The following is a 14,832-nucleotide window of genomic DNA, read 5'->3' as shown; positions in this document are numbered from 1 at the left end:
ACATATTTCAAGCTAGGGGCGTTGTTTGAAACCAGACGCTCAAAATGGAGTTCAGTGTTGCAATCTAGACAGTTGTTCAGTGATACTTCAATGAAATTCATCAGACAGACATGAAGCTGCCAAAGCAAACACACACGTGGTTACTATCTTTGACCGAACTAAAGGTTGATTTAGTGTTGCCGAGTCCATGGATCACAATGAGGGCATGCCGATGGGACAATACAGAGTCGAACTAGATAGAGGTTGGTGCGACTGCGGAAAGTTCCAAGCCTTTCGTACCCCTGCTCCCATGTAATTGCGACATGCTCAAAGATTCGAAGAGATACACCCTACTTGCTATCTGAAGTTTACAAAGTTGTCAGTCTTTCAAATGTTTATAAAATTAGTTTTTTCGTAGTGGCAAAAGAGGATTATTGGCCAAAATATCAAGGGGACATCGTCTGACACAACGAAATTATGCGAAGGAAGAAAAAGGGTCGCCCAAACAGCACCTGGATTCGAACCAAAATGGATACGGCGAACAAAATGGTTAGACTACGTAGTTCATGTCGTCAGCCAGGTCACAATCGTAATAACTGTCATAGTGTTGGAACAAGCATAACCAAATAAATTTACATGTACCTCTATTGCAATATATGAAAAACTAAATTTATTTCATATTATACGTCTGTGACGAAAGTACCATTACATAAATAGTAACACAAATAATTATAACAAATACAATACAAGAACTATGCAATTAAAACCATCAAAACAATTTTGAACATGTAATGCATCATCCTACGAGCGTTTTGGTCAGTCTTAATATCCACCCATTCGCGCACTTCTCCGTTTTGGTTGAACGTGGACACAAGTCATTGTATTCTTCTAATCCGTTCACACTCTCCAATTTCTCCCTCTAACCAACTGTACAACGTCCAATTAAGACGTTCAAACGCATTTGTGTTCCAAAGTCGAATCTGTACCAGAGCCGCAACGGCGAAAAATATTACATCAGCATTTCGTTTCTGAATGTATGTAGACATTGTTGAAACAGAGAAAATTGAAATTGATGGTGGTTGACAAATTATGGTATTAGGAGATGAGTTTGAGTGAAAAATATTGTATCCAATGCGTGGTATTTATAGAGACTGAACATCAATTGTACAAAACGCGTGGGCGCATGAGGGATTGTAGCTCATACAACCAAGCACACATAGGCGCCAGATGAATTGGCGCCCACACAGCCAAGCACACACAGGCGTCACTAGTATTAGTGCCTTCTCATGAGGGTTCAATGCAGGCGCCACTAGCATTGGCGCTTCCCCATGAGGAACCCAAGGCATGCGTCAATGCTATTGGCGCCTCCTCTTAATGCTTAGGGGATGTGTCAATTCATCTGACGCATCCTCTTCAAAACACAGTTTTTTTGATAATTTTTTTGAATAATTAATTATTTTCGATTGTTTTTGAAAAGAATAGTTATTTTGAAAAAAATTCTGATTATTTAAATAAAAAATTTCCATGTTGACGATACATTTCATATGATGTCCTCGGAGAAAGAAGAAGTTGCATCTAAATATAAATAAATAAAAATAAAAAACTCAACACAAATACAATTAAACAAGTAGCAAGAAACTCAAGTGGTTGATAGAAATATAATTCCAACCAATTCTAAGACAGAATAGTGGACCAAAGCTTGGACATTTGTTTGATATTTATTTCCCATTACACCAATATACAGAAGACCAAAACAAAACTTATGGTTGATATGGCACAAAAAGTCAGTGAATAAATGTTGAATTTTCAACGTTCCTAATCAAAATCATCAATGAAAAGTCAAAAAAAAAAAGACATTTCTAAAAAAAAATTAAAAATTAGTCGAATATACTAAACAGATCTGGCGATGGCAACGGAGATACCACGGCGGCGGAAAGTAAACCCGACGGACTCCCAACGAAGCTACTACCATACCAAAACGGACTCATATCATGCCAAAACGGCGTCGTTTGTGGTTCGTTCATAGGTGAAAAAAAACCCTGCGATATCGGCGGTAAAGTCGCAGGTGCCGGAGATAATATCCCAGGGAACTGTCCCATTTCAACTCCTTCTAGTAACCACGTCAAGTCGTCGTCTACGTTTTGAGCCCTGTCTCTCTCCGTCGGACTCGTTCTTTCGATAGACGCAAGCCTCGCCGCCGGTGAAACCGCTCCTGATTGTTGATAAGCTTCATCGCCTGTGGAAGGTCCGGTGAGACGCTGGACAACGTCCATGAAGTCGTTTTCTGTAACATGGAGGACTTTCGGAGAAACGGAGTAGATGATGAGAGGTTGTCGGTGCTGTGAGGCTCCTGCAGGAGGATGGTGATGAGCCGCCGGAGGAAGCGGAGGTTTCCGGATTGTGTGAGATTCTTTGCTGACTCTGAGAGGCGGCGGACGTGTGCCTTGTATTTGTAGCTCTTTCTTTGGAGACGGTGTTAAGGTTCCGCAGGAGGGAAATTCCGGTAGGTTCATGGTGGTGGTGGTGGTTAAGAAAGTGAGTTATTAAGAGGAAAAGAAAAAAGTGTATGGATTGAAAATGGAAGTAATAATAAGTTAAGTTTGTATATTGATTTAATTGAAAAATAAAAATAAGTAAGATATAATTTATATTTGTTTATCTTGGGAAGAAGATTCAAGGAAATGTAGATAGTAGTTTATTGACCAAGAGAGACAGAGTGTTGTTCAGTCAAACACATGTTTTTATTGGTATCTTTATGTTAGACAATAGAGTTAGCTCCTAAGTTTGCATCACATAAAGTGAGTTTTTCTGAACTTGTTTTTAATTTAATTTAATACTATTAAGATCAAATCATTGAGTCTAATGAATGGTATTTAAAAAAAATTAAATGATAATAAATGTGTTTTTTTGTACAACACTGCAAATGGCTAAAATAAATAAATTATTCATTGATATGATGGGATATAAATATTTAAGTTTTATAGAGGATTTAACCTATCACTTGCTTTAAAATTTGACACTCCCTATTTTATTAAAAATATTTTTAAAAATGTTCCTGGTTATATTTATCCATAAAAAGTGATGTTTTGTAAAAAAATATCACTTTAACTAAATAAAAAAAAAAATCTAAATTTGTGATATAATTTTTTTACAAATTACTGAAAGTTTATATTTATATCAGAAATATTAGAATTTTTGATATATTTTAAAAATATATATACAATTATACTGAAATTTATGAAAAATTCGGTACTTTATCGAGATAAAATACCGACAACTCTGATAATTTCCAATTTTTTTCAAAATTAACTAGAAATTGCTAAATTTTTAGGATACCTGAATTTTTGCCTTTCTTAAAAAGTTTCAATTGTACAGAATAATGCTTTGCTTGTGCAGTCCGAAACCAGAAAGCTCGTCAGCGAATTCTTGTGATAATTATACGCAGTTCTTCACGACAGACGTTATAAGTTTACTTTTCAACCTGTTCTAGATTTAAATGTCTTTTCGTATGTATGTTATTGATAATTTAATCTTCATGTGATATAAATGACATATACTTCAGTCCCGATTTGAAGTATTAGTATGAGCACAATTCATTTGTAAACAACATGGTATTATTGTTGTCACTGTTCGTTATGATACCGCAAATGGAACGCGAGAGAGGAAAGATAAATTGATTATGGATTGTGAGAGAGGTGAAAACTACAAAAGGAAGAATAAATATGAAAGCAATGACATTTATAGTATGAAAATTAAATATCCTTTTAGGCTAAGATCTATGTTATGTTGTGGTGGTTGGAAGGTGATTGTTAGGTGCGAGTTGCACAATCATAAACTATTTAAGGATTTAGATGACCACGACATACTGGGTCGTTTAAAAGATCATGAAAGAAAATTTATGAATGACATGACGATGTACGATATGGCTCCAAGGTGCATAATTTATGCGTTGAAAGACAAATATTCAAAAAAATCTCACGAGTATTACCCAATTGTATAAGGCTAGGCAAACATATCATACGACCAAGAGAGGTTTGTTCACGGAAATGCAAATGTTGTTGAGTCGTATTCATGAAGAGAAATACATGTGTTGGACTAGGAACAGGGACACGTCAAATGTTGTTGTTGATATCTTTTGAACACATCCTGATTTAGTGAAGTTGTTGAATGTGTTTCATTTGGTGTTGATTTTTTATTGCACTACAAAACATATAGGTAATGGATGTTGAATATGTTTCATGTTATTTTATTTGATTTTTGGTCAGTTGTTGATTAGCAATTATGCATCGTGATCCTATAGGTATCGACTACCCCTACTTGAAATTGTTGGTGTTACGTCAATGAAGTTGACGCTTTTGGTTAGCTTGGTTATCTGGAACATGAAAGGGATGAGAAATTCACATGAGAATTGTAGAAGCTCAAAGTGTTGTTCTTTTCCAAGAAATTGCTACCACGGGTAGTGGTGACGGGTATGGAACTGGCGCTGATGAATGCCATGGAAATTATGTTTCCAAATTCAACTCAACTATTATGTGTGTTCCATATTTCAAAAAATGTTAAAATGAAGCGTACCAAATATGTTAAGTCTGAAAGGCAGGATCATATCATGGATCTATGGAACTACATCATGTGTTCAAATAGGGAGATTGAGTTTGAGGAACACTTGAACCACTATCGGTAGTTTGTGGTGATATTTATTTATTTGTTAACTATGTGAATGACACATGGTTGATACCATATAAAGAAAGGTTTGTCGTTTCTTAGACTAATCACGTCACTCATTTAGGGAACACAACAACGAATAGGCATGTGCAGTGACGGAAGCACATATAGAGTAATAGGGGTTGTTGCCCCCATTTACTTTTTTTTTAAGTTAATAATAATATTTTTTAATTATTTGATTAATAATACTTAAATAATCGAGTTTAAAGGTATTGTAGATTGTGTAAAACAATATTATACATACAACCAATCAAAATTCTTATATTTGTCATGTCATATCAGTATTTTAAAAATAAAAATATGATTTGGTGGGACACATGTTATAACACCCCCTTTTCATATAGAATGGTTTATCGTAATTTATTTGATTCAATTATGTATTTTATGAGAATTATGTGCTTCATGTGTGTGGAGTGTAGAGGGATGGTTGAGAAGGATAATGTAGAAGTGACAAAATAATTAAAATGTTAGAGTTTTAATTATTAATTGAATAAAATATGAGTAAAATAGCTTTTAGTGAATCTATTTATTTTGTTTTATCATTATAGAGAAATTAATAAATTTAGAGTAACTAAAATAAAATAAAAATAGAAAATAAATGGGGGAAGGGCAATATTGGACTTATGTTGTGTAAGTGAAGACAAGGTAGGCATTATGGGAAAGTATTAAGGTTAAGATGGGGATAACCTAATGAGGGAATTAGGTTTTTAGATTAAGAAAAGAAAGAATTGTGAGGGGATAGAGGTTACAATATGTGTTTTGAGAGAAAATTGAAAAGAGACTTAGGGCTTGGGAGAGGAAAAGTCAAGGATCGATCAAGAATTTTCTATAATCGCAAGGTAGGGGGAATTGTTCATCTATGGATGCTAAATCTTGAATGAGTACAGAGGTTCTCTTAACCTCCAATAGGGTTGTTCTTACCTTGATGAATATATGATGATGGCATTTTTTTCATATGCTATGTTTTGATATGCAATTGTGTGTATTGATATGTGGTTGTTGTGTTCTTGAGAATTTATGAAAATTTGGGGTTTTAGAGCATGATTTTGGGTGACAAAATCATGAAGAAAAATTGTAGTTGTGTCGATTTTATTATGTTTGATCCATTGGTGATGTTAGTATGTGATTTTGAGAGTTTTTGATGGATTAATTTGGGACTGGTATGAGGTTTAAGGGTTGGAACTGTTTATGCAATCGTAACAGAGAAAACTATTTTTTAAAGAAAATCCTTCAACTACAATTGATTGCACCCTAATTGCAATCGATTGCACTAGTGCAAAATTTTGAAAAATCCTTCAGTGCAATCGATTGCACCTTTAATGCTATCGATTGCATTGTGCAAATTTTTAAAAAATGCTTCAGTAACAATCGATTGAACCCTGACTGCAATCGATTGCACGGTACAATCTTGAAAAAAAATCTGTTTTCGAATTAGTTGACATATCCCGACGATTTTGGTCATAACTTTCATTCCGTAAGTCCGATTTAGATGTCGTTCGAAGTGTTGAAAACTGACACGTTGAACTAAACAGTGTTAGTGAGAGTTGGGATAATTAAAATATGATTATATGTATAGTATTATTGTGGTTTTCATGATGATGTGATGAACCGTTTAGCAAAATGTTGAGTTTTTGTTGTTGATAAATTGATGTGGTAAATTTATAATATAATTGCAGGTTATTTGCTTGTTGTGTTTTGATGATATGTTGGGTTGAGGTACATGGTTTAGATGTGAAATTATCTTTTTGATGTTATACATGAAATTATGCGGTTGATATGATACTGTTTGTGTTGTTGATTTTTTGTGATGATGCATACATTGATTCATGCATCATGAGTTATTGTTGTTATGAAAGAGGCGATTAATGGTTTCGATATTGGTGACCAATAATTTTCCCAAGCTTGATGTTAAGGCTTGGAGCTCGGTGTGGGGCTCATGGATTCACAGTTGATTAGAACCCGGTTCATAATTAGAACCATTATTAAGATCGGTACAACATGCATATGAGTCTCTAATATTGTTGAGAGTCACATTGCATATTGATTGTATGTTATTGTGAATTAGGTGAAACTTAAATACATGTGTTATTATGTATAGTGGATTATGTTTGAACTATATTGTATTTAACCTACTCAGATTGTTTATGCGCCATTAATTATTTGAATGTATTTCTCACCCCTTCTATTTGAATTTGCCTTTACATGGGCATCATTCAGATACTCGTAAGTAGATCTTGTTGCAATAAGTGAAGTTAGCTTAAGGAGTTTCTTCTTTAGTTTCGTTGTTTTTAGAAGTCTTGTTATGATCTTGTAACATCTGGGTCGGGAATGTTTTATTTGATTATTATGTTGAAGGTTAATATTTCATTGGCTTATGTTGAAGTGTTTAAGAGTTGAGTTAATAACTCTTGTTGTTGGAGAAGTTTTAATTAAATGAGTTTTAAGGACTAAATGTTGAGTTTACGTTTACTTATCCAATTAGGAACGATACTGCCGCAATGATACCTTAAATGAAGGTGAGCTGCGATGACATGTGTTGTATGCCGTTAGTATATTTTGTTGCGTGTTTATTAATCGTTGAATGATTTTAGAGATTTGTCGTTGGTGACACCCTAAATTGTTGTATAATTCTTAATACATAAGTTTCAGGGGTTAGGGTGTTATACATGTCTCATTGATTGACAGTGTAAAAATAATTTAAATTGTTAATGCATATTCTAGTTTCTCTTAATAATTTAACATTTTGTTTCGGTAAAGTTTAAAATATTTCTTATGCTAAATTAATGTTTTCTTTAAAAATATATTTTGTGTTTATTGGTGTATTTGTTTTCTTGATAATTATAAATGACCTTTTTAAAAAAAATAATAATGTTTTTATTTTAAAACTTACTTTAATTTTGTGTATGAAAAATATAACAAGTAAAAATATTTTTTAATAATAACATTGTGAAAAATGAAATCAAATGGCAATTAATATAAGATATAAAATATTAAATAAGTATTTGATCACATACATGAAAATACACATTTTTAATAACATTAAAAACAAATTAATCATACAATAATTTAATAAATTTGTATTTGCCCCCACATGTCAATATTTCTAACTCCGTCCTGGGGTATGTGTTCCTTACACTTCATATTAACGTTTGTTTTATGTTATTACAATACTAAACATAATTTAACATATTTTTCCTTTTAGGACGGAGTTTTCTCATTGGAGACTTAAAAAAATGTTGTATCCGAGCCGGGGAGATTTGTGTCGAAGTTGGGAGGCTCTGAATGACATGTTGAAGTTGCGGATAGGTTCAATCAGGGTGTCATTTCAAAAGAGTATTCTCAACATTGAGCATCAGTATAGCACTCCATTCTACTCCAGATTGAACGAATTCATTTCTAGACAGTGTATAGAACACATTGGAAAGGAGTTAGGTAAAATTTGTTGGTGTCAACCTAGATGCATGTGGTTGCTTCATTAGAACAACACACAGGTTACCATGTGCATGTCAAATTGTCGGTTTCCATATGCAAGGAGATGTTGTTCCTTTATAATCAATTCATGCATTTTGGAAAAAGTTACACATTGAAGAGCATGAGGTCCCTGCTGAAATATTTTAGCACTTTGGATATTTTCGCCGAAAGGGTGTTGACGAAAAAGGTTCTGAAACTGGCACATTCATCCATAACTTCTATGTGTTCACCGTTGATAAAATATTAACCAAAGAGGGGGACTAAGAAGAGCATACAGGGTCAAAAGAGTGATGTGCATCATGATCCTTCACATTAGGAGTATGTTGCAGGGTCACAGGTTAGTCAGATTACCAAAAGATCATGCACAAAACCAACTTCAAGTCAACGGGAAACTATGCCTCCTATAAGTCAACCACCCACCAAATATTCAAGAAATTTCTACTTGTTTCAGTTTCTTGATCTCCTTCATGCATACATTGATGACATTGTCGATGTGGACAATGATGGAACTTATGGTTTTCATGCTATTACTACTCAACTTGGATGGGGAAAACAATCACGGTCTTTGGTCCAGATGCACTTAGATACTCAAGTTCGTCAACATCCTAAACTGTATTTCAAATTTTTCTATGACATGGTAGATAAAGTTAGTAGTGTGTTATGAGTATCTACCTTAGGTGTGAATGGTATGGATAAATGGATGGAAATTTCTGATATAGGTCACATTATTGCTTGTCAATACAGTGTTGTATTTGTCTCTTTGTCCATGGCTCAAAGCATTACTTTTTTCCTTCTAGTAGTTGTTCCACCTATGTATACAAGTAAGCAGAAAATCATTGTTGTTGGTTTTCTCAACAATCATTGGGTTCAAGTAAAGTTGAAACATGATTTTCTATTGCCTCCCGTCATTGGTCGTCAAAGAGAGAACTATACTGAAGAGGCAAGAGCATGTGAAGCGGAATTTGCGGGTCGCATTAGGCACTGGGAAAACGAGGTTAGGAAGTTATCATAGTTTGTTTTGTATTTATATATGTAGCATATTTTAGAATTTTATGTATATATTTTATCGGGTAGTTATTCTATCTGATTATTACTTAACAAATTAATGCAAAAACTCAACAAAAAAAATACTCCAGTTATACCGGAATTTCCATTATTTTTGGACTTTTTTTGTGTGTATACCGGAATTTTCAAATTTCCGGACTGCAATACCAGAATATACCACAATTATGAAACTTCTGGTATTTCTGCATAACAAAAACAAAATTGTTTGTATTAATAGTGAAATTTCCTATATTTATTGTTCAATTTATAAAATTTCCGATATACTTTCGAATTTTCAGATACGTACTCACATAATGTGAAAAATCGGTAACTTTATCGAAGGTTATATACGTAAAAAAACACATAAAATGGGGGAGGGGTGCCAAGTCTAACACGGGGTGGCAGGTTAAAACCTCAAAAATATGTGTGTTGTGATACAATAACCACATAAATCTTTACAAATTTGAATAAAATATAGGTTTAAATACAGCTTTTGCCTTTAAGTTTTTCAATTGTTTGATTTTGTTCTTTTAAATTTCAATTATTTGATTTTGACCTTTCAAGTTTGTTGCAATTTGTATTTGATGGTCTCGTAGTGAGATGTAGACTAAATTTTGTTTATGTGACATTAAAAAAATCAAACCACCTTGGCGTAACATAAAAAAGTGGTTAATTTGACAAAAAAAACTCTATCAATGCAAAAAGTTGTGTCACATGAATGTTATGATGCACTCATCTCTCATTATTAAAGAAATTAAGAAATAAAAAAGTAGTAATGATTTTTATAATATTTGATTACCAAAAAAAATATTTTGAACTTGAATTGAAATGTTGTGTTGTTGTTAACATAGAAATATGATTTCATTTTGGGAGAATAGAAATGGTGAAGAATAAAGAATAAGGGGTGATGATCAAACGGAAGAACGCCGAGGAGCATGTTCATGGCGATGGAACGTGATCGTTCAATAGAGACTCCTCTTAAATATATATGAAAGATTCAAAGTAATTTTTTTATTCTCTTTAAGGATTCCGACATTTTAGGGTTTAAATCATTCTTTTTCCTTCAACAGAGTTCTTTTATTTGTCTAAAAAATGATTGAAATTTTTGTATAACTTTTATATTCTTTTATGTTCAAAGTGGTTCATGTGTTGGAACATTGGGTTGAAATTTCACTTCACTATGGTTTATATATTTTTTTATATCTTGTTGTCATATGTGTTATTTCTATTAGATAATATTGTCTTTTTGTTATTTGTCTTCTTTCATTTAGGCCAACTAAGAACCACTCGTTAAATATTAGGTTACACCACAAATGATATTTTGTTTCAAACCTTGAACCAACATATGTGTGTGTTGTACCTCAAAATTTGCCCTCCACTTTTTCATCTTTCCATCCAACCACGTGACTTGGGGATTAGTTGCATACATTAACAATTCATTCATATGCATCATGCATTCCATTAGGGGATTGATCGCTATATTCGCAAGTGCACGAATCGCGTCAGAGTAATATAAAAGAATATCGATCCCACAGAGATCAAATTGTCAATCTATCGATTACTATTGTTACGATGTTTATCTAAGGCGGTACAAATGAGATAATGATGTCGCAAAATAATAGTAAATAAAGAAAATGATAAATACAGTGCAGATAAAGACAAACTTGAATGTATTTCATGACTGTTACACGATGCTTCGATTGTCTAAATAGAACTACTTATGGGGCAATATTTTCTACTCTTGAAAAGAATCCATTTAACGGGAACTGTCGCTTTCGCATATTCAGAACCGAGTTTACCCTTAAATTAAGGTCTTTTATTGTCACTTATAAAAGGTGCATAGAACGCTAAAGTAGTAAACCTATTTTTAAGAAATAAGACTCGTAAGCTTAGTTGAAAAGTGATTTTGATTCGGAAAGTTTTACCTAAGGAGTTTCCTGATTTTAAATCTATCAACGCGTCCGAAAACAGTTTCAAAAATCGTTTTTTCTTAAAGTGATAAAAATTCCTAGTTACTAAGCCATGGTGCTTTCGCACTCCTTGAGTAGTTAAAATTAACAAAGTTTGTTTTAGAAAACTCGAATTAAGAATCAAAACAGCCCCTAAAGCATTTCTACAGATGCAATATGTGAAACATCTCTTTAACCGCGATCCTTACATTCTAACCTTTGAAAGATTTAGCCAGACATGGTAATACAAACAAACACAACGATATTGATCATGATGAAAAGTTGTTTAGAATGTAAGGTGTAAAGAACAAGTAAAGCGTGTAAAACAATTAAAACGAGCAATAAAGATAATGACGGAAAAATTAAATAAAGTAAAGTATGGCAAGAAATTAAATAAAGTAAAGCATGACAAGAAATTAAATAAAGTAAAGCATAACAAGTAAAATAAAAATGCGATTAAATTAGAACCTGCTCCAAACGGAGGCTTTAAATCTGGTACAAGGAAGTAAATAAACCTTTGACTTTGAAAATAAAGACGACAGCAAAATCAAAGTGCTCCAACTCAATCTCACTAAGGTGCGATTGTCGCATCTCGAAAAATACGATTCCTCGCGATGGTCGCGGAAAAAATTATGTTCGAACAGAGTCGCCACCGAACTTTATTTATCCCAATAAAGGGATAGGAAAATATCGATAAAAACTTTAGGAAATGGAAGAATGGTCGTCGCGACCATATTCGGGTTCGGGAGTGGATTACGCAAGAGGAAGGTATTAGCACCCCTCACGTCCATTGTACTCAAGGGGAACCTTTTGTTCAATTTTATGATTTGAGTGTTAATTTATGTTGTTTGTTTTATTCAAGTAATTAGAGTTTGAAAATAGTGACGGACGATGATGCGTGCTTTTCGCCAGTATACGAACGCGTCAAAGTAATATAAAAGATTATCGAATCCACAGAGACCAAGTGTCAATCTATCGTTATCTATTGTTACGGTGTTTATCTAAGGTAATTGAAATAGGGGTTTTGAGAGTGTACAATGAAAAATAAAGTATTAAATAAATTCAATTAATAAAGACAGGCTCGAATGTAATTCACATAATCAATTAATAATCCGAGTACTTGCTAATAGAATTACTTATGGGCAGTGTTTCCTACTTTGAAAAAAACCAATTTAACGGGAACTGTCGTTTTCGCGTATTCAGAACTGAGTTGTACTCGCTAATCAAACCCTCTTATTGTCACTTACAAAAAGGCGTGCATTGCGTTAGAGTAGTAAACCTATTTTTGAGAAATATAGTATCTTAACTAAGTTGAAAAGTATTTTGACCTGGATTCTTAACCAAAAGAGGTTCTCATGAACCAGACTTTAAATTTATAAACGCGTCCGAAAATAGTTTTAAAATCACTTTTCTTCTTAAGTTAAAACTCCTAATGAACTAAACAAAGCGCTTTCGCTGTTTTTGAAATAGTTAAAAATAACTAAGTTTAAAAAGACGTTGGACGACTTTCGATCTTACCCAACGGAAATTAAGTGCGGGAAAACTTAAGTTGAAAATCAAAATAGCCCTTAAGTGTTTCTACGAACAATTGTACGGATTATTGGTTCAATTATGATCCTTACATTCTAACCTTTATAGGTTTAGCTAGACATGGTAAAGTAAAGGTGCATTTTAATTTAAATTAAAGTAGCGCGAGTGCGGAAAGTAAATGAAAGTAGTGCGAGTGCGAGAAATAAACGAAAGTAGTGCGAGAAGTAAATGAAAGTAGTGTGAGTGCGAGAAATAAACGAAAGTAGTGCGAGTGCGAGAAATAAACGAAAGTAGTGCGAGTGCGAGAAGTAAATGAAAGTAGTGCGAGTGCGAGAAATAAACGAAAGTAGTGCGAGTGCAAGAAATAAATCAAAGTAGTGCCAGTGCGAGAAATAAATAAAAGTAAAGACAGTGCGGGGAAATAAATAAAGTAAAGACAGTGCGGGGAAATAAATAAGATAAAGGTAAAGCAATGAAAACCTGCTCCAATCGGAGGGTTGAATAAAATGCGAAACGGAAATGAAAATGGCGGCAGGATTAACTTCCTTCCAAAGTGCTCCAAACTCGATTACAGACTCGATCACAAACTTGATTACACAATTGTGGCAACACCCCAATGCGAAGCGATTACCACTTTTAAAATACTGAATATATGCCTAATTGAAACTAAGTTTGCTCTAAGTTTGAATGCTGAAACAAATGAAATCGAGTCTCTATTTATAGGCAAGGAAAATAATGGAAATGACAAGGATGCCCTTCAGTTTGAATTTAGGAGGGAAAAACTTTCTTCTTGTGGCACCCGCCACACCACCATGGCGCCCGCCACAAGGGTAAATTGTGGCGCCCAAGTGGAGATAGTGGGAGACGTGGCAGTTGAGGGAAGTTTAGCTATGACACATCATGGCTGGACCCATGGCGTCAGCCACAAGTGCAAAATGCTGAGTTTTTCTTTTTCTTTTTCTTTTGTAGCAAATTTTTACAACCTTTTTGGTTTAAATGACTTTGTGAGGGTCACCTATACCGGAGTTGCCTTTCTGCTTTCTTTTTATTTATTTCACTGGATCATTCACTTATGTTCATCGGTCCCTTACGTAAAGGATGCGTAGGCCTGAGCTGACTGCTGGAATAAACTACTGAGGACTTATACTGAAATGATGATTAAGGCCATGGTATATGGGGTTTCAGGAGCGATTCCTATATTCATGAAGTCTATGGTGCTAAAACAATACTGATGTTTCAAAAAGTTCTCCCAAGTCACCACATCCTTACTCGAACCCGTCTTAAAAACCCAAAAACTTTCAGAATAACACCGTTTTCTTTTGCAAATTTTTTTTTGTAGAGCTAAAGGAATGGGGAGATTAGATTGTACTAAAGATACACTATATTGGTGACTCGTCAGACTCATGCATTATCTAAGACACTCAAACTAAAAGCAAAATGAAGCAAAGTGAACGACTAAAAAGCAATAAAAATAAATAGTCTAACTAAAAACAACAAAGAAAAATAAAAAGCGATAAAATCTCCTCCCACACTTAAATCGAACATTGCCCCTAATGTTTCGAAATAAGGTAAGGAGAGAGAGTAACCTGACATCCTACTGCTGACCACTGGTACCTTCACCATCCTGAGGTGGACGACGGGTTCGACTGCGACGATGGTCTCTCTAATCCATCCTGGCCTGTAAGGCATCCTGAGCAGTCCTCACCTCTCGAAGGTTGCTTAAAATGGAACCCTGAGTGGCCTCTATCAGTGCAGAATGTTGACGGTGGTAGTGTTGCTGACGGGATTGCTCATTTATGATCGTAAGCAGGGACTGTACAACAGTCTCATAGGATCTATCTGTCCTCCACTGCGATTCTTGCATGAAGCTCATGTTATCCGCCAGTTGTTGCTGAATGGTAGAGAGTAGGTCATCACGCCTCTGCTCTCTAGCCATGTGGTCGCGTCACATCTCCTATGTAATATAAAATCCAGGAGCAGAACCTGCAAAAGAAGAAGATGGTGCGGTATGTGGTGGTGAAGGGTGATGGGGGGACACATGAGGTACGGGTGATTGCTCTCTCCGATCATATTCTTCATCAGTGTCGTGTTCCTCCTCATCAGGAACATTAGAAGGAAGTGGACCTAAAACAGGTGG

At 34.4% G+C, this 14,832-nt stretch overlaps 1 protein-coding gene across 1 annotated transcript; it reads right to left on the bottom strand.

Annotated features, from left to right (window-relative positions):
• Nucleotides 1–1,667: 1,667 nt before the first annotated feature.
• On the bottom strand, nucleotides 1,668–2,699 carry LOC127106237 (protein MKS1). The gene has a single exon (XM_051043536.1). It carries the CDS (start codon nucleotides 2,490–2,492, stop codon nucleotides 1,857–1,859), a length of 636 nt encoding a protein of 211 aa, XP_050899493.1. The 5' UTR covers nucleotides 2,493–2,699; the 3' UTR covers nucleotides 1,668–1,856.
• Between the last annotated feature and the right edge of the window lie 12,133 nt (nucleotides 2,700–14,832).

This window comes from Lathyrus oleraceus, chromosome 7, assembly GCF_024323335.1.
Source record: "Lathyrus oleraceus cultivar Zhongwan6 chromosome 7, CAAS_Psat_ZW6_1.0, whole genome shotgun sequence".
NCBI classification, from domain to species: domain Eukaryota; kingdom Viridiplantae; phylum Streptophyta; class Magnoliopsida; order Fabales; family Fabaceae; genus Lathyrus; species Lathyrus oleraceus.
Note: the sequence above shows the minus strand (reverse complement) of the source record. Positions and strands in the feature narration are given on the sequence as shown.